Here is a 22,724-nt window from a genome sequence, read left to right as displayed (position 1 = left end):
CATAACCCAGATAAACCACACTTGGGTGGAGAATAACTGCCGTGATCTCTTCCTCCGAAAGGCTGAGGGACTTGGGCCTTTTTAGTCTGGAGAAGAGAAGGTTGAGGGGGCATCTGATCAATGCTTATAAATACTTAAAGGGTGGGTGTCAGGAGGATGGGGCCAGTCCTTTTTCAGTGGTGCCCAGTGACAGGACAAGAGGAAATGGGCACAAACTTGAATGTAAGAAGTTCCACCTAAACATGAGAAGGAACTTCTTTACTTTGAGGGCAGCAGAGCACTGAAAGAGGCTGCCCAGAGAGGTGGTGGAGTCTCCTTCTCTGGAGACATTCAAAACCTGCCTGGACAAGTTCCTGTGCAATCTGCTTTAGGTGGACCTGCTTTGGCAAGGGGTTGGACTAGATGATCTCCAGAGGTCCCTTCCAACCCCATGTGATTCTGTGATTCCGTGATTCATGCCCCCAGTACCTCCTGCCTTGAGTCCTAGCCCCTCTGACCAGAGCTGAGTTCGCTGAGGGGGGTTCATGCTGTAAATCTTCAGGCAGCTAATGGAGTGATGGACTTTAAGACAGAAAAAGCAGCTGAGTGGAGTGAAAAACTGCCTTTTCACCACCTTTTCATCACAAAGAGATGCTAAACACAAATCCCAGCAGCACACTTGCGTGAGGGTCATGGTCCAAGCAAACTTTGACCATTGGTATTGGGGATGTGGTGCACCAGCACCGCTAGAAGTAAACACAGGCAGCCTGATCATGCCTTCTTAACCTAAACTTTTTAAGAAACAGGCAAATGTATGGCTTGGGACCTGGCACGGGCCTGTCACAGGCCACCAACCATGGTTAGCACGCGAGGGGTGTGGTGTGGGAAGCTGTAGCCAGCCGCGGGATGAGTCCCCTGTGACGCACAGACCCTGGAGTTCCTTTTTCCCTTGTCCAAAGAGTCACAGCACCGTGACATTAGGTAGGGTCCCATTTCTTATTTCCACCACCAGCATCACCGCTCGAGCAGAGCCAGGCACCACCGGTCCATTCCACCTAACGGTCAAGAAATTCTGGTGCGGGGCTGCTCTTTCACATCCTCCTTGGAGAAGCCCCAGAGAATGCCCATCCTACAGTGATGGGGTCCTGATTCTCTGTTCCCCAAACTATGGATTACTACAAAAATTGCGAGGTTTTTTTGTTGTTTTATCTTATTTCAAGGGTCACATCACACAATTTATTACCCCCTGTCTCCTGCAGTGGCTGGTGGTGGGTCTGGGTGCTGAACCAGAAGCAGCGCACCCCAAGCCAGCATCTACAGTTCAAGTGTGTCCCCACCAAAACTGGGAACCTGAGTTTACAGCACGGGGCTAGCATTGCTCAGACCTCAGTTCTGCCTTCCCCAACCCAGCTCCCCTGGGGTGCCAGCGCTGACCCTGTCCCCACACGCCTGGAAAATAGGGTGCAAGTGATGTTCAGGAACAAGACCTACTCCTGCAAATGGTTTTTGTCAGTGTTAGGTTGATGGTTGGACTCGGTGATCTGAAAGGTCCCTTCCAACCTAGACGATTCTATGATTCTATGATAAATGCAGAGGTCAGGGCTGAAAAGAGCTCTGAAGTTGACTCTGGAGTGATCCCCCAAAAAGCAAAGGGACAATAAGGGATTTTACCCAGGAGGGATGCAGAGCAGCAGGGAGAGGGAGTGCGTGTGTCTGCGTGCAAAGCCGGCTTGACCCCCTCCCTTTTCCCCCATAAGGAGGGTCTGCCAGCTCAGGAGTGGCACAGCCGAGCGCAAGTCCTGCCTCCTTCCTCCTTCCTCCTCCTCCTCCTCCTCCTCCCAGATGTTCCCTTGTGTGCAGCCATCTGTTGAGCTCCCTCCTCCTGCGGGGAAGGGGGCAGCCCGCTTGCCCGGCCAGCTGCACGCCTTGGACGAGAAGGAGGAGGAGGAGGAGGAGGAGGAAAAAGGAGGAGGAGGGAAGAAGGGGACACACGGCCCCAAGCCTTGCTGCTGCCGGCTCCCGGCGGCGCCCGATCCCCGCCGTGGGAACCGGCGCTGCGCGGCCGCCCCGCCGTGGGAACCGGCCCGGCGGTGGGAACCGACCCCGGCCCCGGTGAGTCTCTCCCCGCCGTCCCCTCATCCCCTCCCCGGCCCCGGTGGGTCCCTCCTTGCCGCCCCTCGTCCCCTCCCCACGCTGGCAGGGTGTGCAGAGCCGCAGGATGTTGCAAACAACCCCCCCCCCCCATCACCCCAAATTCTGTATTTGGGGGGGGGGGGGGAGGGAGGGGGAGCTCGCTGGATAAGGGTGGGCTGAGATTCCCCGTGGGGGCTGGGGATGCGCAGAGCCCTGGGGGGGGTCTCTGCTAGGCAGCCCTCCCCCCCTTCATCCTCCGAGTGGGGAAACTTTTTTGGTGTGATGAGTTCGCCACGCGCGGGGACTCAGCGGCCGGCGGTGCGGGGTAAAAGCGGGGGGGCATCGGCTGCAAAACGCATCGACTACGGTTTGGGGGGAGGACGGAGATCTCGGATGGAGTTAAACTACTTTTTTCACCCACCCCTGGCTTTCCCAAAGGGGGAATTTTAGGGTGCAGCGGGTGCGTACGAGCCCCTCCCGCCTCCCCGGTTCCCTCTCCCCGAAGGGCTGGATGAAGAATCTCCAGCCGGGATCTCTTCCCTCTTTCCTTCCCCCTTCGCCCCCCCCCCCCCCACCTCGCCCTCTCCCGGTGCAATGGTGCTTTGTAGACTGCTTGGGATTGCCACGGCTGCAAAGTAATCCGAGCAGCAGCTGGAGGCTCCGCACCGCCTCCCGTGCCCGGTTTCGGGGCTTTGATTTCACACAGGGCTCCCTGTCTCCCCTCCTCCCCCCCCACCACCACCACCCTCCGCCCCCTTCCCCCTTCTCCCGGCCCTCCCCTCCCAGCACGACGGTGGGGGAGAGTCGAGAAGGGTTTTTTTTTGGTCGGGTTCTGATGCCGGGAGGCTCGTAGCTCACCCAAGGTAAGGAGAAAAAGGAAAAGGAGGGGGATAAAGCTTGGGGGGGGGGGGGTGTCACCTGGATGGGGTGAAGAAGCTGCAAAGGGGGGGTCCTCTCCCCCGGGGTTGCAGAGATAAAGGCAGGGCAAAGCTCCCTGCCTGGGAATTTCCCATGCCTTTAAGTGAATTAAGCTGGAGGGGAAGGTGTGTTTGGGGAGGGGAGTGGGGGGGGAGGTAAAGGGAGAGGAAGCAGATCAGGATTTATTTGTTATCTTATTGCAAAAACGAAAAAAAAAAAAAAAAAGAAAAGGAAAAAAAAAAAAAGCAGCTGCTGGTTATGACTTTTGAAGCAGGAGGTCAGAAAGCACGGGGTTCCCCTGATAACGCACACACCCTGTAAACTTTTAAGCAGTTCCATGGAAACTTGTTATTAATGCTGCAGTCATTAAAAGGCGCAGACCACGGCAGATTTATTAGCCCAGTTAAACCACAACACGTGCCAGCTCTCTGGAAACAAAAGGGTCCGTCAACTTTCTTCCTCGGCTTGGGATTTGGGAAGGCTGGGAGGAGAGCAGCGAGGACGGAGCTGGGCGGCTTGTGCTGTGGGGAAGTGGCATCGCCCCCGTTAACCGACGCTCTCCATCGCGGTTAGCTAACGTAATTAGTAATTCGGTGGCAGCGAAGGCATTCGAGCAGGGGTGTAACGAGCTCAAGGCGAGTAACGAGCTCACCGAGCCGAGCTCACGGCGTTCACCACGGCAGCCGGGCGAGGAGCCTCCAGCCTTCCCCAGCCGAAAGGTTTTCCCGGGTGTCTGCCATGATAAATCAGCTGCCGTTAGCCTGAATAACCGCATTCACTGAAGTTACAGTAGGAAACTTGTCTGGGTGGACACTGTGCCATTGCTCTGCAGAGAAGCTGCCGGTGCCGATCGCTGGCGTGGCGCTGAAATATCGCATTGATCGCCGGCTCCGAAGCTGGGCTCGCTTGGGGCTTTATTGCAACGGTAGAGAGCGGAGCAAATACCGGGAGAAGAGAGGCTGTGGAAAGGCAGGGTTAGACCAACGCCTCGCCGATCTCTCCGGGAATAAGGAGCACGTTGGATGTGTTAGATGCTGGAAGGATCGGAGGGAGCTTGGTACGTCCCTGGGTGAATTTGCAGCCTAAACTTGGCCGGCTGATTGCCACCGGCAGCCCCGTGCCACCAAGGCAAAGAGGGTTAGTGTCTGCCATCGTGCTGGCACGGGGGCAATGATCGTGTCCCTGCTCAACCCACCATCCCGGAGAGGACGTGGGAGGTGTTATGGGTTATAAACGGCCCGGTGACCTGCTCTCAGCAATCGCCCGGTCCCTCTCCGGAGGCGGTGGGTGCGTGGGGTGAGCGATGCTCGGTACCCGGGGGGAGGCAGGAGGTTGGGTGGCAGCAGCCGGATGGGTTTTCCCTTGCGGCATCCTGGAGTGGGGAGACGCTGCTGGTTTGTGAATGAATTTGAGCAGCTGCTGGCGGAGGCAGCGGGGAGCAATTACAAAATTCCCGGAGGGAACGAGGACGTGACGGACATCCCAGGGGACATTAATTTCTGACGGCGAGGTGGACTGACAAGGGAAGGGTCAGAGTGATGGGTCTCCTGCACCCCTATTCTTTAAGACTGAGTGCAAGGAATAAAACAGCATGGAATGGGTGGAAAGAAATAGGGAGAAAAAAGCTGTAAAACAAAAAAAAAAAAGCAAAAGTCTCTCCTTTTTTTTTTTTTTTTAATACAGGAAAAAGCATCCTGTGCTTCCCCAGCCCCGCAGTGACCAGCGGTGTGTGCCATCCCGGAGGGAGACAGAGCTGGGAAAAAAAGGTGAGCCACCGTCTTCCGGAGGTTTAGAGTTTTCCCTCCATCCCTAACTGCTTGCTTTTTTTTTTTTTTTTCCTCCTCTTTCACTCTCTTCTCCCTCCTCCTCCTCCTCCTCCTCCTCCTCCTCCCTTGTCAGTTGGCTGGTGGGGAGAAGCAGAGGCTGGAGGGTGGGATAAGACAAGGCATCCTTGTCCGGCAGCCCTCCTGACCCCCGGCACCCCCTGGCCTTTGCGCGGTAGCCGCAGGGCTGGCCGCCTGGCAGGCTATCAAAAGAAACTTCCGAACGCCGAGATGTTGAGGGCCGGGAAGAGATAAAGGCCGGCCAGAGCAAGCCGTTTCTTGTCTTAAAACTTGGCACCTGGACCTACGGAGGCAAATGTATGAACGGCTCAGCCATTCATTGCAGGGGAGCCTTGATACTTTCATTTGTATTGCAATTTATAAATATTTATTTATTTATTTATATATATATTTTATTTTTTTTTTTCTGGGAGTTTCCGTCATTCCCTCTTGGACTATTCCCCACGTGCAGCTGGGGAGGGAAGGAAATACGTGGTCTGAGAGTCGCCCCCCCCCGGCTCCTCCACCCCACCCCAGAGTCCTTGCAGACTCTGCAGGAGATTAAACCAACCTGGCTGCCTTAGCGCGGGACATTCCTGCGTTGCATTAACCCGCCTGGAAACCTGCCTGTTGGAGCAGTGGCAAAGTGGAAAAAAAAAAAAAAAGCGCTTTTATCTTTGCCGTAGCCGAGCGAAGGGCCATGTGCTGTGTGTAATATCCGAGTGCCGGCATCTGTGGGTTTTCTTTTCCTTCCCCTTTCCCCTCTCCTGCTTCTTTTTAGCTGCCCGTGTATCTGTGATGCTCACTCCTCTCCTTTCCCTTGGTTCGTGCCCGGCAGCTCGAGACCAGGGGTGGGAAGAGAAATAAGGACCTTTTTTCTTTTTTTTTTTTGACTTCGAAAAAGATAACCCTTGTCAGAAAAAACTAAGATATAAAGGCAAAGCCCTGCCGGGGCACATGGGCCAAACCAGACGTGATTCCTCACCTCCATTACGTCTGAAGTGACAAATCTGCTCAGGGCTCACTCTCCAAGTGGGGCAGAGCACATCCCTGACCCCAAAATTGCCCGTTTTCCTCCCATCCTTGAGAAAGAGATGTCTGTAGCAGGGGGCGTGGCGAGGCCAAGTTTCACACAGCAGGACAGGGGAGACCCTTCCTCCAAAACCCTTTAATCCCAGTCCAAAGGCTCAGTTCCCACCCAAGTGCAACCTCTTGCATGAGATCTCCAACTCAGAGGATTACAGGATCACAGGGTAACTCTGAACCTGGCCAGTATCATGCACTGTGGAGGGAAACATTGCTCTTCTGGACTGTCCCCAAATGTCCCATGGTGATGTCCCTATCTGCTGTGTTGGCAACATGGTGACCTCCCCTGGCTTTGGGGGAAGGACCAGGGCGTAAGGGGACAGCACCGTTGTAGCCCACACAGAGGACACATATGAGGATGCTGTAATTTGGGAAGTCTTACTCTTCTGGTCAGTGAAACCAGGTCAAATTGGGTTAGGAGGTGGCTTAATACAGGGTTAAATGGAAAAGGAAGATGGTTGTGTGCATCTTGGGTGACTTGCAGAATCTTCCTGGCATGGCAGAAGTGCCACGGAGCTGTGCCAAAAACAAGGTGGCAGGGATGGGGACAGGATGGAGCCAGGAGAGGTGTCCACATGGGTAGGTAGAAGTCCCTGCAGAGGCAGGTCTGCTATTGGCAAGCCACCGAGACTGCAGCCACGATTTAGAGTCCACAAACACTGGTTTGAGAGGTGCTCAGATATTTCTCTGCCACAACCACCTCCCCAGATGTCCCCTTCTCTTTCCCCCAGCCTGGCTGCCCATTTTTTAGAGGGCAGAGAAAGGCTGGTGTGTCCGGAGCATCCAGGCAAGGCGGGAGCTGGACACAGTGCATGAGGACAGTTGTGGCGTTTGGCTGACCAGTTGTGGCAGTGGTGGCATTGGCAGGGGGCTTCTCTATGGGGTGAGACCAGGGTGCCTTGGCTTGTGCTCCATTCCCAGTTAAACTGATGGGATTTGAATTTGGGGATGGTACCCCCATCCCCAGACAGAAATGAAGACCTTTAGGCCCTGGGGTTAGTCAATCTTAAGGTGTTGGGAGGGAAACTGAGGCAGGTGAATGGGGACTTGTGGTAACATCAGTGGTGAGAAATGGGTCCTGCTGGGGATGTGGCTCTCCAAACCTACTTTAGACGAGCTTTCTCTCCAAGGCCCCATGGCAGCCAAGAGGGACTGGAGGATCCTGGGCCAGGGAGGGGAGGCAAAGTGCTCAAGAGATGCCACAACACCACGTCACTGGGCCAGTCGAGCAGCATCTGGGCTGGGAACTGCGGTGGGGATGATGCCCTGCTGCTAAACCCTTTGTCAGCTTTACCCAGACCCCCCTTTCCCTCCCCAAATCCCCCCTTCCCAAATCTTCTCGGAGACCCGCTGGGCGTAGCGAATGTCTCACGCGCTTCGCCGGGGTGGGGGCAGCTCCTGATGCTCCACCGAGAGATTTTGCTGGCGTTCATTGTTCGCAGCGTCACGTTGCGAGAATTATTTGGGAAGGGGCGGGGGGAAGAAAGGCCGGGAGGGGAAGGAGTCGGGAGCCTCCAGCTGTGCTGTTTGCAACAATAACGGCCAGGATTGTATTTATTATCTCCTCGGTGGAGGGTCTGCAGCTGCACGCTGAGAGCCACAGGCGGCAAAGAGGCCCGGAGATTATTGTGCATGAAAAAAAAAAAAAAACAAAAAACAAACCAACCACAAAAATAAATAAAAAGCCCACAAAGAAGCCCTGGGCCGGCTGGGGTGATGCCGAGGGACACCCAGCCTAACCTTGCCTCCTCGCTTATTGAAGCCAGCAGCCCCGCAGGGCTGTTGGGAGAAGGGAGGTTGGGAGGAGCTGCTGTGTTTCAGAGAGCTAAAGCTGCACAGAGTCCTCCTAAAATCCTTCTGCCAGGGCTGGAGGTGTTGCCCAGACAGAGTGGATTTCTTTTCCCTCTGCTTCTCACGTGATTTGGGCCAGTGCTGGCTGCCTCTGCTTGCTGAGGCCGGGCAGAGCACCATGATCAAGACATGCCATCAGAGGCAGCGGTTGGACACCTGGTTTGCAGCCACCTCTTCAAGGAGAAAGAGCCGGAAAGCCCTTCAAGATACAGGATGATGGGTCTGCTATGAGCTGTTTGCTCCTGCTGGGCTGTGTCTCACACAGAAGGGGAGAGGCACTACATAGTATCGTAGAATGGTTTGGGTTGGAAGGGACCTTAAAGATCATCGAGTTCCAACCCCGCTGCCATGGGCAGGGACACCTCCCACTAGACCAGGTTGCTCAAAGCCTGTTCTAACCTGGCCTTGAACACCTTCAGGGATGTTTAATGTTTACACAGACACTAAGTTTGGTCTCCCCAGAAGCCTCAGGCTGACTGAAGAAACAGCGTGGATTCACTCAGTGGGTCTGTCACCACCAGTATTGCACCCCCTGCATGGTTCCTTAGAGATACAGGTTGATGGGGCTGTTATGAGCTATTCGTTCCTGCTGGGCTGTGTCTCACCTGGAAGGGCAGAGGCATCACACAGAATCATAGAATGGTTTAGTTTGGAAGGGACCTTAAAGATCATCTAGTTCCAACCCCCTGATCTAGTTCCAATCACCCTGGGATGTATTGCCTTCCCCCAGCACCACCCCTCCTCTCCCTTCCTTCCCCCTGCCCAGTTCATCCTTTCCAGGGAAACCCACCCATGTCCATGCATCCAGCGTGGTCCTTCTGCAGCTCAAACCAGCTCACCAGGGTGGTTGAAAGCAAACTACATTGGGGATGTGGGATATATCCACAGACGCTGTGCCTTTCCCTCATGGACCAAACAGCCGCCAGTGGGTCCTGGCAACCTGTGCTCTCCTGGGGTGGGATGTGGCATGTGTCATGTGTCATCCCAGGGACACGCATGGCATGTGGCACTCCCCAGCCAGGCATGATGATCCAGCTGAGCAGCTCTATTAACAGTTAAAACCTGGTGTAGTGAGAGGTGTCCCTGCCCATGGCATGGGGTTTGGAACTAGATGATCTTTAAGGTCCTTTCCAACCCGAACTATTCTATGACTCTATAAAACCAAGGAGTGTCCAGCATGGATAAGAGGTTTCCTCTCCCTGTGCTGCACCTCTTAATGTTTCCCGCTGGCCTGGCATATGGTGTTCGTCCCAGAGTGCATTCCTCTTGAATTATATCATGTCTCTGGGAGCCAGAGTGCTACGAAAAAGTATCATCGTAGCAGGACCTGGCACAGGAACCGCCTGGGTTTGGGGGTCAGGTGTGGGAGAGCAAGGGCTGAGGCTGTAGGAAAAGATGGGATACACCCGCGAGTGCTGAGAGAGCTAGCAGAAGTTATCGCTGGGCCACTCTCTATCATATTTGAAAAGTTATGGAGAACAGGAGAGGTGCCAGAAGACTGGAGGAAGGCCAACATCACACCAGTCTTCAAAAAGGGCAAGAAGGAGGACCCTGGGAACTACAGACCAGTTAGTCTCACCTCCGTCCCTGGGAAGGTAATGGAGAGACTCATTCTAGATGTCATCTCCAAACAAGTTGAAGAGCAAGGGGTTATTGGAAGTGGGCAACATGGGTTTACCAAGGGTAAATCATGCTTGACCAATCTGATAGCTTTCTATGATGCCATAACTGGTTGGCTGGATGAGGGGAGAGCAGCAGATGTCATCTACCTTGACTTCAGCAAGGCTTTTGACACTGTCTCCCATAACATCCTCATTGGAAAACTAAGGAAGTATGGGCTGGATGAGGGGACAGTGAGGTGAATTGAGAACTGGCTGTGTGACAGGACCCAAAGGGTAATGGTTAATGGAACAGGTTCAAGCTGGAGGCCTGTAACCAGTGGTGTCCCCCAGGGGTCAATACTTGGTCCAGTCCTGTTCAACATATTCATCAGTGACCTGGATGAGGGGACAGAGTGTATCCTCAGCAAGTTTGCTGATGATACCAAGTTGGGTGGGGTGGCTGACACCCCGGAGGGCCGTGCTGCCATCCAGAGAGACCTGGACAGGCTGGAGAGCTGGGCAAGGAAGAACCTCATGAGGTTCAACAGGGAAAAGTGTAAGGTGCTACACCTGGGCAAGAAGAATGTCAGGCACCAATACAGGTTAGGCGTGGACCTGCTGGAGCCAAGCTCCAAAGAGAAACATCTGGGAGTCCTGGTAGACAGCAAAATGACAATGAGCAAGCAGTGTGCTCTTGTGGCCAGGAAGGCCAACGGAATCCTGGGCTGCATAGGGAAGAGTGTGGCTAGTAGGTCAAGGGAAGTCATTCTCCCCCTCTACTCTGCACTGGTGAGGCCACAACTGGAATACTGTGTCCAGTTCTGGGCTCCCCAATTCAAGAGGGATAGGGAACTACTGGAAAGAGTCCAGCGAAGGGCAACGAGGATGATTAAGGGATTGGAGCATCTCCCTTATGAGGAAAGGCTGAGAGAGCTGGGACTCTTTAGCCTGGAGAAGAGAAGGCTGAGGGGAGACCTTATCAATGTTTATAAGTATCTGAAGGGTGGGTTGAAGGAGGAGGGAGCCAGACTCTTTTCAGTGGTTCCCAGTGACAGGACAAGGGGCAACGGGCACAAGCTGGAACATAAGAGGTTCCACTTGAATACGAGAAAGAATTTCTTCACAGTGAGGGTGACAGAGCCCTGGAACAGGCTGCCCAGGGAGGTTGTGGAGTCCCCTTCTTTAGATATTTTCAAGACCCACCTGGATGCAGTCCTGAGTAGCATTCTCTAAGCAATCCTGCTTCAGCAGGGGAGTTGGACTAGATGATCTATACGGTCCCTTCCAACTCTAAAAAAATTCAGTGAAATTCAGTGAAAAGCTTGCTAGGATGATTCTGGCTTTCAATAACTGACCAGGTTAGAAATACGGCCCTGCCTCAGGTGTTTTATGCTTTAAAAATTCATGTCAGCTTGTTGGCCTTCTTAGTCTGACACCAGAAATGGTTGGAGGGGAGGGGGAAGCACGTGCAATCCCGATGTTGTAGACGTGATCCATCATTTTTAAGCCGATCTTTTGCAAAGGAGGCTGCAGTCCCGATGAAGGGGGATTTAATCCAAGGTTACTGCTGTGATTTGGGTGAAGCCTGGCTACTCGCAGCCTCCCTCCGTGCATCATGGCGAGCCCTTGGGCATCGAAGATGATGGATGGGGATCTGCTGGTGGCTTCACCAGGTCCCTCTGTAGCAAAATGCATTAGGGCTGGTGTAAAACTAGGTGTAAACCTCTCCCTTTGCTACGCTGAAGGGCTGGTTTGTAAACCCATTTGTGCCAAAATAACTCCTCTACAATGGAGACCTCCCATTCAGGGATGTGTTGCTGGGTTTATGATAAAGATCCTGTTCAGGCTGAGTTTGAGGCGGTTAAGAAAATATTTGTGTTCCTGGCAGAGATGAGGTCTGTGTTAGGCTCAGTGAGTACCAGGGCAGTGAGACCTCCTGTTCCTGGAGATGCTCATGGTTAAAAAGCTGAGGGGAAGGATGGGAAGCAGTGACTATCAGGGGGTAAAAGGATTTGGGGCGATCACCCCCAGGGTGATGCTGGAGCAGGAGAAAGCCCTGAGCTCCTGCATCCCTTGCGGGCATCTTGTTTGATCCCATGCATCCTGGGCTGCTGGGAACTACTGGAAAGAGCCCAGTGGAGGGATAGAAAGATGATCAAGGAATGGAGCATCTCTCTGATGATGAAAGGCAGAGAGACCTAGGTCAGTTCAGCCTGGAGAAGAGAAGACTGAGAGGGATTCTCATCAATGCTGATCAGTATCTAAAGGCCAGGTGGCAAGAGGATGGGGTCAGGCTCTTCTCAGTGGTGCCCAGTGACAGTGACAAGGGGCAACGGGCACAAACTGGAACACGTGAAATTCCATCTGAACATGCAGAAAAACTTCTTTCCTGTGAGGGTGGCAGAGCACTGGAACAGGCTGCCCAGAGAGGTGGTGAAGTCTCCTTCTCTGGAGACATTCAAAACCCACCTGGACATGTTCCTGTGCAACCTGCTCTGGGTGGACCTGCTCTGGCAGGGGGGTTGGACTAGATGATCTCCAGAGGTCCCTTCCAACCCCGTATCATTCTGTGATTTTGTGTGATTCTGTGTGATTCTGTGAATCCATGTGTGGCTGCTGATGCTCCCAGTTTCAGTGGTCCTGCAACCGACATAGCCAGGAGGCAGCGGTGGGGCCAGGATGGTCATGTCCTCTCTGCTCCCAGCAATCCCCATAAATCCAGAAGGGTGCTGCTGGGAGGTGCCACGCTGCCCCGATGCCTGCCTTCCCCTGCCTGCAGCCACTCTGTATGCTTAGCAAACTTCATTTCCTTTCGGGAATGCCTCCTCCGGGCACAAGCACAGCTCGGCGTGAGGCTGGCGAGCAAAATTGCTTTCAAAAAGCCACGGGAGACTATTTCCCCCACCTAATCTCTCCCCACTATTAGCCTGGGAGCTTCCTGGGCTGAGCAGGAAAGGGGGATTTTTGTGCAAAACCCTGCTGTGGCTGTGATTTAATTCCTAATTTGCCCATGCTGGAGGTAGCACCAACTTTTTCCCACTTGAGGCGAAATTCCCAGGTGCTGGGCTGCTGTCTGATTCCAAGATGTAGCTTTTGGAGGCATGCAGCTCTCGAGGCAGCAGAAATTGTCCATATTTCAGCCACGGATGTAAATCAGCTGGAATTTGCTGTATGGGCTGGCAGACCTGCCCGCACAGGTTCCCTTTTGTCAGAGCCCAAAATACACCTCACCGCACCTTGATTTCCTCCTTGAGGGGGGATGAGGGATGCCGGGGGAGAGATTGCACAAGTGTAATAAACTATTAGCTGTTTAAACACTCGGATGATGAATTACCCATGGCCTCTTGCAAAGCAGATGGGATTTGTGACATGAACAGTTGGAGCAAAGATTATTTTAATAGGGCTCTCCGTTTCTTTTATAAAGAAAGGATAATTTTAATATATTTTTTTTTTTACTTGAAGGAAAACAATAGAGCAGAGGCTGTTTCAGCTGAGCAAGGGATGTCACATGTTTGAAAACAAACCCATGGTGAGAAGCTGTAGGGTTTGGAGGTGCTGGGTTCCCTCTTGATCAATCCCATATGTCTTCTCTGCAGCCCACAGGGTTGAGGGGCTGCTTGGCTTTGGCTTTGGGGTTATGAAGTGTGTCTGATGCTTAACAATTTGGCTTTGCTTTTGCTAATCTTATATAGCCCATCCCCTGTAATGTCTATGAAAATCTCCCTGAAGGATGGAGAGCGTCAGTGGGATGCTAGTTAATCATTGTGGTTTTGGCTCAGCAGTTTCTCTATGTCCGGAGCCGAGAAAAACGAACTGAGATATTGGGAAAATGAGGAATGACGTCTTGTTTTTGCCTTCCTCGGCCATTTTGGCTGTCCACACCCCAAATTCCGTGGGTTTTTTTGGTGAGATTCAAGTCTTGCAAAGATAGACTTGATGCAGAGCAATGTGGTTCTTCTCCAGATCCGGGAGTAGCATCTCATAGAATCATAGAATGGTTAGAGTTAGAAGGGACCTTAAAGATCATGTAGTTCCAAGCCCCCTGCCATGACCAGGGACGCTTCCCGCTAGACCAGGTCTCATCTCTCTTTATGGCAGTTTGGTCCCCTCTTGAAATCACTTGAGTGGGAACAAAGTTACCTGCAGAGCAAAGAAACCACTGGCTCGAGATCAGCTTGTCTTGGCTACCCGCTGTGATCCCTGGGGACCCACAGGTCAGAGAGGAGAAATCCCCTCCTGAGACCACCCATCCCCATCACACCCCCCACCCTGGGCTGCCTTAAATACAACCACGGCTTTGCGTTGGGGGAGGAGAGAGGACTTTTTCTTTCCATCCCCAGTTTGGTGCCTATTGTATATTATTCTTCCATAGCCTGGTAATGCAGATTTCTGATACCACTGGGTTGATTACTTGCTAGCGAGTCCCCCTTTGGTAGTGGGGCTCTTGACTGAATGCAAAAGAGGTGCTTTTACATCCATTATTAGAAATCGTTAAAGTGGAAAGGAATTAATAGATAAATCTTTTCATTTTTGCTTTTTTTTTTTTTTTCTTCTATTTTTTTTTTCATTCCCTGCATTTAATTCTGGTTTTCCCCAGTGGGCGGGAAGATGGAGCAAAAAGTGTTCAGGCACTTGCAGGATGATTTTAGTTTCTGTTCAGGCCCTCAGTGTCTCTTTACTTTGAGCCATAAGGGCTAAAGCCACTGTCCCAGTGGCTGAGTTTCCTCCCATCCCATCGCTTGTACACACTGGTGGGGGAAATAGGGTGAGGAGAAGAAGAAGACTGGCTTGCACAACCCCTTCTTTGTATCCTGATGGGTAATTGGGGATGGCTCTGCTGTCTAAGCAGATAAAACCATCAGTGCGAAGTGAAGGGTGATAACTTATCACCCAAAAGTGACTTGTGCAATGGCTCCTGATGGAGGGGTCCATGAAATCAAAAATTTAGAAGAGCGAAGGGACTAATTCTCATCGTGCTGCCACTGTCACCAAGAGTAACTTCACTGAACTCCCCCAAACCCATCTAAACAAATGCAGGATCAAACCAAAATAGCAGATGCTTCTTGGATTCTCATTAGCTCTCCTCTCCTTAAATCCAAGAAGTCACAAACACCAGGACCTGTATTTGCAAAGCCTACCCCAAACCAGCAAACAACGTAAAATAACAAACGGGTCAGAAAGCCCTGTTCCCATTTACACCAAAACTCCTTTGTGGGGAAGCACTAATTGGCTTAATAAGCTTTGTAGGGGGGGGGGGTAAACACAATTATTTGCTGCATGCATGTGGGGACCCTTTTTGCAGGGAAGAGCCGGTCTGAAGCGGGCAGAGCAAAAAGCCTGGGTGACCTTTGCTTTCAATGGATTCACACACACACACACAAAAAAAAAAAAAAGAAAGGAAAAAAGAGAGTAACCTTGTCAGCAGCGGTTTCTTTATCATGTAAGGGGTGTGTGCCTGCGAGTTAAGGGCTTAATGATCTCTGGTTGTAGGCTGGTTTGAGCCAGTTTTGCTGTCTCCTCACGCTGGCTCCTGTGATCCGGAGACCGAGCTGCGATTGCTTCTGAGGCCTCCTTTGGACTCAGCCCGGGAGAGTCCACACTGGAAAAGTGCAGCTGTTGCTAGCACTAGGCTTTAGCTGGTAATTATTCCTATTTTACAGAATAATTAATGGAGAAAATAAAAGGTAGGGAAAAAAAAGGTCTCTAAAGCACTTTTGTTGTTAGAGGAGCATCCTGGTGCTCCAGAGTGATCTGCTGGAGCCACCATCCCAGCTGCCTTTTGGAGCCTCCCAAGTATTTAAAGAGAGAAAGAGTCAACTATCTCTTTTTTTTTTTTTTTTTTTTTAAATCTGGAGGATTTATGGCCTCTGTCATAACCAATGCGTCCTGTTTCGCTTTCCAATAGCTTTCCCTTTCCCCTGCCCCCAATTAGTGAATGCAGCCAAGTGGGCCTTGGGAGTTTTGCTATAAAGATGTTGCTTTTTTCACTTGGCTGATGCAAGAGACAGAAGACAATCCCCAAATTTTCCTCCTGATGAAATATTGTTACTAGTAAGGGTGTTGGAGGAGTCGCAGTTCCTTCATCAACCCTATTTAGGATATGCAGACTCCAGCTTTTCCTTTTTGACTCTTTCCGTTAAAGGTTGCTCTATTTGTTGCTATTCCAGAATTAATCCAGCATCATATGTGCAACAAGAAAGGATATTACCAGGTTCTGTCCACCAAGACATGCAGGGCTTCATGTCATACCTGATCTGCTCTAATGGCGGGCTGCTGTTGAAAAGATGGGTCCTCTTTTCCCCATTCCTGGTGAGAGCTGGGCAGCCAGATTTGCTGGAAAACTGACCCACCAAAGGGGAAAAAGGAAGATTAGGGGGTTTTTTGTTGGATGAGTGATCTGAACTCATTTATCCTGGGTGCACGTGGTTGCTGGGTGGGACTTGGGTTTGGCAGATGCAGCCAGGGATGGGGTGGGAAGCAGTACCCCATGGAGACTGGGCACCATGTTCCACCATGGACAAGGGAAAGATGGGACATCTCCAAGGATGGGTCTGGAATTAGGTGGGTTTCAACCCCTTCTGGAGCAATTTCTTTCTCTTCATCCCACCATAGAGACAACTTGGGGTTTCTGCACTGTACCTTAAGCTTCATTGGGTGACTCTGGGTCTTCAGCCCTGACTCCAGCTGAATTTCAGCTGATGCTTTGCTGAGTGGCATGTTCAGGGCAGCTGAGGGCTGCAGTGTGAAGTACAGGGTGGCTGTTTCCCGACTCCATCAAACAATGAACTTTCAAACACCTCCCCTTTTTAATATTTTTTAATTAGTCCTTGATTTTTGGCTATAGGGATCTCTGGCTTGGTTGCCAGGGCAACCGGAGGTACCCTAGGTAGCATCCTCTTCATCTCATGGGCTTCCATCCAGGGCAGGATGTGTTAGCCCATTTCCCTTGGTTGGGAATGAGGTGGCAAAGCCTCAGCTGTGCGTCAGGGAAGACTAGTGAGAAAAGTCTTTAAGGAAGCAGAGAGGGAGGAAATCAAGTGCAATGAGAAGAGTGAATTTGCAACAACACCGTAACAGGGCTTTCCTCCCTCCCACCTCCCCAGCCATCAGCTGAGACCTAGTTTTCCTCTGCAGACTGGTTTTAAAATCAGATTTTACCAGGATTTTTTGTCAGGGAAATCTCAGTGTGAGGTTTCCACCTGGGTCCTGCCACACGATGGTGCCGGGGATGAGCAGAGCAGGGAGAAGGCGTCAGGGCATCTGCAGGCTCAGGGAGAGATGTGGGATTTGGAGGAGAAGGCTGGCACCCTGCTGGTGCACCATTTCCCACCACTGTGTCTCCTCGGGGTTGTCTCAGGATAGTTGCCGTGCAGAAAGGACCAGCAAGGTAGATAGAAAGACCAGAACCCTGCAGCCACGCTGGGCACCTGAAGTGTGGGGGGCGATGCCACACTACCAGCAGCTCCTGTTGAAAATCGGTGGGTATAATGAGCCCTCCAGAGCTGTCAGATGACCAAAATTTGTCCCTGGGATCTCTCCACACCACAAGAGCCATAGAAATGAAGAGGCCGTGGCCAAACAAGCCTGAGAGCAGCCTGTTTGCTCACGGTGGCTTTCCCCTCCCCATCCCAGGTGGTGGGGCTGGTGGTTTCTGGCCCCGTGGTGTTTCCTCCAGGTGAATTTCCCCAGTGCTTCAGGAGGATAACTCATCTTCTTTTTACGAGGGGATACCTTGGCTTCCTGCCTTTATCAACAGAGCAGCTCGTAGGCAGCAATCCAAAGGCAATTTGATGCGGTTTCAAATGCACGCTGTACACAGATGAATTGTAAATGCCTGCGGCGTGTTTCTTTCCCCATTTCAAAGAGCGCTATCGACTGCTCCATGTGATGATGAAGCATGCCTGTACCTGACTAAGCTCTTCATTGATTATCTGGCAATGCAGGAGTCTCTTTCTTGGACTGGAAGATGACCAGTGCTTTTATTTCTCCTATCTTTTACCAGAGCTATTGGCCAAGTGGCTTGTTATCCCATGAATGTTTCATGCTGCTCCATAAGGGAGTTTTTAACTGGTGGTAATGGATTCCATCTCACTTGCAAGGCAATCGGGGAGCCAGTAAGGGAGAATTTGGGGCAGCGCTGTGAGGAGGGAAGAGGCAATAGATGCTGTGCAAGTACCTAAACTGAGCTTTGCATACTGCATTTCAGCTGCATAAAGTTTCACGCATGCTGCTAGCTGGAGCCACGGATGCTGCAGTGGGAGTCACTGTATCTGCCCACTTCCAGCGATCATTTTGGAGGCTGATTAGGAAGGGAATTCCCACGTCAAAAGGAGCTTGAGCAGCCGCATATCAAGGCCCAGCACTGGCTTTTATTATTCTCTCAGTTCATAGAATCATAGAATGATTTGGGTTGGAAGGGACCTCTAAAGGCTGTCTAGTCCCACCCCCTGCAACGAGCAGCGACATCGTCAACTAGATCAAGTTGTTCAGAGCACCATCCAACCTGACCTTGAATGTTTCCAGGGACGGGAAACCTACCATCTCTCTGGGCAACCTGGGCCAGTGTTTCACCACCCTCATCATAAGAATTTCTTCCTTATATCTAGTCTGAATTAACACTCTTTTAGCTTAAAACTGTTACTCATTGTCCTATTAAAAAGTCTGTTCCCAGTTAAACTAGGACTTTCAAGATTGCCTTCTTGCTGTTCTTCAGGTGGCCCAGCTGGAACCCATGAAGGTCTTAGCAGTGCTCAGAAAGCCAAGTCAAGTCTCACACTGATGTGTCTTCAGACCTGCTGGGGTCTGATCCACCTCCGACTGGAGCCAACGGGATGCCATGAGGAACTGAGCTGGGCTTTCAAAGGAGAAGTCAGGAGGCACTATCCCGGTTGGGACATGAAGTGGGAATAGCCAGCGGGTGGGATTTGGGAGAAGAAATATCGGTAGATTGAGCTGACACTAACGCCGGTATTTCCCTGTACATGAGACATTTAACATTTGGCTTTTTTGCTTTTTGAGTTTCCAAAGAGCTCCCCACTGCTCTAATCTCCCCTGGTAATAAAATGTTTCAGTGTGCTCCAAATGCAGCTTCATTAAAAAAAAAAAAAAAAAAAAAAGGCAGTATTTAGTTGAGAAGGGTTTGCAGAAGGGAGCAAGATACGGTCTGTCTGCACGGAACCAAGGGGGATCAGCCTTGATGTCATTAGGAAAGGGATATCTGGAAACGTGTCTGCAGAAAAGAGCACTACCCTCTGCGTCCCCTCTGCACACATATGTGTTTTCTCAAGAAACAGTTGAGATGGGCTGGGACTGGGGCTCATCTTACTGATTTTCTGTTGCTTCTGTAGAATAATGGACCCTGGAGGATTGCGTGTTGGCCCTTAGCAATGCTTTGGTTGCAGGCTCTTTGGCCAGAGTCCCAATCTCTGCTCTCTATTTGCAGGAGGTCTGGGAGTTACCACCACACTACTCGTATCAGTGATCAGGACAATATTTTTGCAACGCTTTTCCCCCTTTGCACTTCTTTGGCACGTTGGCAGGTGGTCCCTGGTGGGTCTCCTGGGAAGGAGAACAGGGCCAAGAGGACCACGCTGAAAAGGGAGAGAAACTGCTGCCAAGGGGTGGGTGAGGGAAGACGAAGTGTGAACTTCTAGGAAATGGTCCTGGGAAGGTGCAGGGGCTGTGGGGAAGGCGCCTGGGCCAGATCAAAGGCGGTGTGGGGAAAGATGATACTGCAAGGAAGCTAATGAAGTGCTTTTAAACAGCTGTGGGAAAGGTGAGAATAGAGACCAGGGGGGCTGAGGTGGAGACAGGAACATGTGTTAAAAGGGGATTGGGGGTGGGGTTTTTTTTAGCTAAATGAGTGCTTGGCACGTGAGTCTGTTTATCGCCAGCAGCGTAGCCAAAGAGCGGTGCTGATGGAGCTGCTTGCCTGGTGTGGTGGGAGTTTTTGTTGCCAGCGTCCTGCAGACCGTTTGTAAGGCATGAGGAGCCGTCACCCACGACTGCAATGGGAACCAGTGAGGACAGCCCTCGCTGCCTCTGCTGACCTGGGGGATGCTCCCATTTACCCTCCCCAGAGATGCAGAGCTAAAGCTTTTTGGGCTGACTTGAAATCACACAGCTGCTGTTGCCCACAGTTGTGCGGAGGAGCTGTTAGAATGTCATCTGAAGAGGTCCAGCAAAGCTGGAGAGGTGCACATCAGCTCTCCTCCTTTCTCGACTGTGACAATGGAGGAATGGAGTCTTCGATGGAGGAGGGATGGAGAGAGCTCCTTTCTTGCTGGCATTGTTAATCAGAGAGAATACTTAATGTAATTAGCAAAGACTCCCCAGAGGCTCTTTATGAAAGAAATTGGCACTCTCCACTCAGTGACTGTGCAGGAGGCTGGGCCCACCACAGCAGAGTCTGGATTAGACTGAGCAGTCCTTAGTTCCTCTGCTCCAGCAGGCGAGGAACCAAGTGGCTGTTGTCTCTCCTGCCTGCCACCAGCCCGAGGAGGGCTGGTTTTAGCCACCTGATATAAAGCCATGATCTTACCTACCTAAACACTTCTAAATTTGCATCTGAAGTCTAAGGAAGCGTGACGTGCTGTCCATTTGGCCAGTAGGCAGTTACTCTTTCTAGCTGTTCATCTGGTGATGTTCTGATGATGACCTTATCTCTGTCATCTACAGGCAATTTGAATAGGAGTTTGTTTTTTCCTTTCCTGATGGGTTGACAGGGTCTGGAACCTGGTGCTCCCAAATCTCACACAGATGCCCTGACATGAAGACCTCTGTGTGTTGACGTTTGCCAGGCTGTAAAATGGCTCAGCTGTCATTTAGCTTCTTCCATGGTCAAGTCAAAAGGATGCATGTTGGCTAGATCCTTCTTGAAGGCAGCCTACTGTTCTTACAGCTCATTTCCAGTTGTGTCTTAACTTCTTTATATCTGCAAATACTGTTAACAAGCCCAATATTGTTTTCTCCATTAAATTTGCGGTGGGGTTCACCACATGAGAGACAAAGTGTTTGGGACATCCATGTTATTTAGGGGTATACTTAATCTATCCCTTTGGAAAGACAGAGGAAAAGACTGCACAACTCAAACTGTTACACATCTTCAGTAATTTCTACACAATTAAATCTATTTTCTTATTGTCTTGTTTTCCAGGTTAACAATGCAGTTCCTACCCTGGTTCAATTTGCTGCTTCTCCTTCCTTGTTTTGGCACCACCAAAACCTGCTTCCCCGGCTGCCACTGCGAAGTAGAAAGCTTTGGCCTCTTTGACAGCTTTAGCTTGACCAAGGTGGACTGCAGTGGAATAGGCTCACACATTGTTCCTGTCCCAATCCCTCTAGATACCTCCTACTTGGACCTATCATCAAACAAACTGGAAACAATCAATGAATCGATGCTTACTGGCCCTGGATACACCACCTTGGTGAGCCTTGACCTGAGCTACAACAAAATTGCCAAGATTTCCTCCACAACCTTCTCCAGGCTGCGGTACCTGGAGTCCTTGGATCTGAGTCATAACTCTCTGGAAGTCCTCCCGGAGGACTGTTTCTCCAGTTCTCCTTTGGGCGACATAGATTTGAGCAATAACAAGCTTTTGGATATAGCTATGGACATTTTTGCTTCAAAAGGTCAAGGAAAACCCCTGAATGTGGATCTATCCAGTAATATGCTCAGCACAATTACAAGGCACCGTGAAAAGAGCATCCCCAACATCCAGAACTTAAATCTTTCTGGAAACAGGCTGACATCAGTGCCAAACCTTCAAGGGATTCCTCTCCGATATTTAAATCTTGATGGGAACCCTCTAGTCAAGATTGAGAAAGGAGACTTCAGAGGGCTGAAAGATTTGATTCATTTATCCCTCAGTGGCCTGTGTGGCTTTGGAGAATTATCTCCTTATAGCTTCAAGGAACTACCAGCTCTCCAAGTTCTGGATTTATCCAACAATCCCAACTTAAAGTCACTGCCTGCTGAAGTTATCTTTGGTCTGAACTCCCTACAAGAGCTCAACCTCTCCGGGACAGGTGTGTCGTCCTTGCCAAAGACTGTGCTGAAATACCTGCCTTCCATCAAAAGCATCACCCTGGGGAAGAACATACAGTGTCTTAAGACCATCAAAGAAGGACAGTACCACCGACAAATTGGATTGACCAAAAAAGAGGTCCTCAGTTGCCACGACAGCCACGGGTCCGTAGCAGCAGCACCTTACGTTTCGTGATGAAAGCTGGGGAGATAAGGTGGGGAAGGGAGGGGAAGGGGGGCGTGGGATTTGTACAGGTGTCGGACTGAGATGGCTTGCAGTGTGCCTTTTGTAAAACTGTCAATAATTTATATATTTGTATACGCCACCACTTGATTGTTTGTGGATTTTATAAACTCTCAGTTCCTGGCCCGCGTCGTCTGCAGGCTCCAGATTTTACCCAGTGCATTGAGGTCCTGCACGCAGCCCATTCCCTCAAGAGCAGTGATGCTGGCCAACAGGGACTAAGCTGCTCTGCAGGTCCCAGGGCAGAAAGGTCAGTCTGGAGCAAACCTTCCTGCCCCAGACACATTTGTAGGAGCAAAGCTACGTCTCACCAGAGCACACACCAAAACATACCAACTCGGTAGCTGCTTGCTTACAAACCCATGCATCATCCTTTTTTTTAATTATTACTCCCCAAGAAGTGCCTTCTGGATGTTGCCTTCGTTAGCAGCACCCTGTTCCCTGTCATGCACTTTCAGTCTTGAAGAAACATTTCCAGACCAACCTGAATACAGGGTACTCCTACTGTGCTGGTTTTCACACATTATTTGCATAGGTGTGCAATGAATATTGAGTAAGCCGAGAACTTTTCCCACAGTTTTCTCCCTGTTTTCCCATCTCGATCTTTTCCACGTCTAATTACTTTAGGTCCAACCTTGGCAACCTCCTGTCTTTCTACCCTTAGCGAGCCATTGCTCAGAGCTGATGCGCAGCAGAGCAAGGGGAGCAGAGGGGTCTGCCAACAGCCACATCTCACCCAGGAACCAACCTCCAACGAATCAGATTGACTGAGTTGCAAAGCGAAGAGATTGTGTAGCCTAACTTAAAAAAAAAAAAAAAAAAAAAAAAATCCCTGTTCCCTTTCTGGGGAAGCTTGGAAGAAAACTTTGACAGGGATTCTCATCTTGACAACCTTATCAAATCAAGATGCAGACCCAGAGGATGTGAGAGTAAGCTGTTTCCATGATGACGTTCCCCATCTGAACACAACATCTGCGACTCAGCTGGGCGCGTGTGAGGCAATTTCCAGTGCCGAAATGCTCTCCAGAACATGCCAGGGGAAGGATTAGCACTGACGCCTGCGA

The 22,724-nt window shown here is 51.0% G+C and overlaps 1 protein-coding gene across 1 annotated transcript; it reads left to right on the top strand.

Moving 5' to 3' along the window:
- Positions 1-4,713: 4,713 nt before the first annotated feature.
- Positions 4,714-22,464, top strand: TSKU (tsukushi, small leucine rich proteoglycan). Its single transcript, XM_074156314.1, has 2 exons — positions 4,714-4,796; positions 20,547-22,464. The coding sequence occupies exon 2, from the start codon at positions 20,554-20,556 to the stop codon at positions 21,610-21,612; it is 1,059 nt and encodes a 352-aa protein (XP_074012415.1). The 5' UTR covers positions 4,714-4,796; positions 20,547-20,553; the 3' UTR covers positions 21,613-22,464.
- The last annotated feature ends 260 nt before the right edge of the window (positions 22,465-22,724 follow it).

The sequence above is a fragment of the Numenius arquata genome, chromosome 1 (genome assembly GCF_964106895.1).
Source record: "Numenius arquata chromosome 1, bNumArq3.hap1.1, whole genome shotgun sequence".
NCBI classification, from domain to species: Eukaryota; Metazoa; Chordata; class Aves; order Charadriiformes; family Scolopacidae; genus Numenius; species Numenius arquata.
This window is presented reverse-complemented; position numbering and strand designations above follow the sequence as displayed.

Bases quoted from the DNA above. Each gene is read 5' to 3' on its own strand.
- TSKU (XM_074156314.1), top strand. From the start codon at position 20,554: ATGCAGTTCCTACCCTGGTTCAATTTGCTGCTTCTCCTTCCTTGTTTT.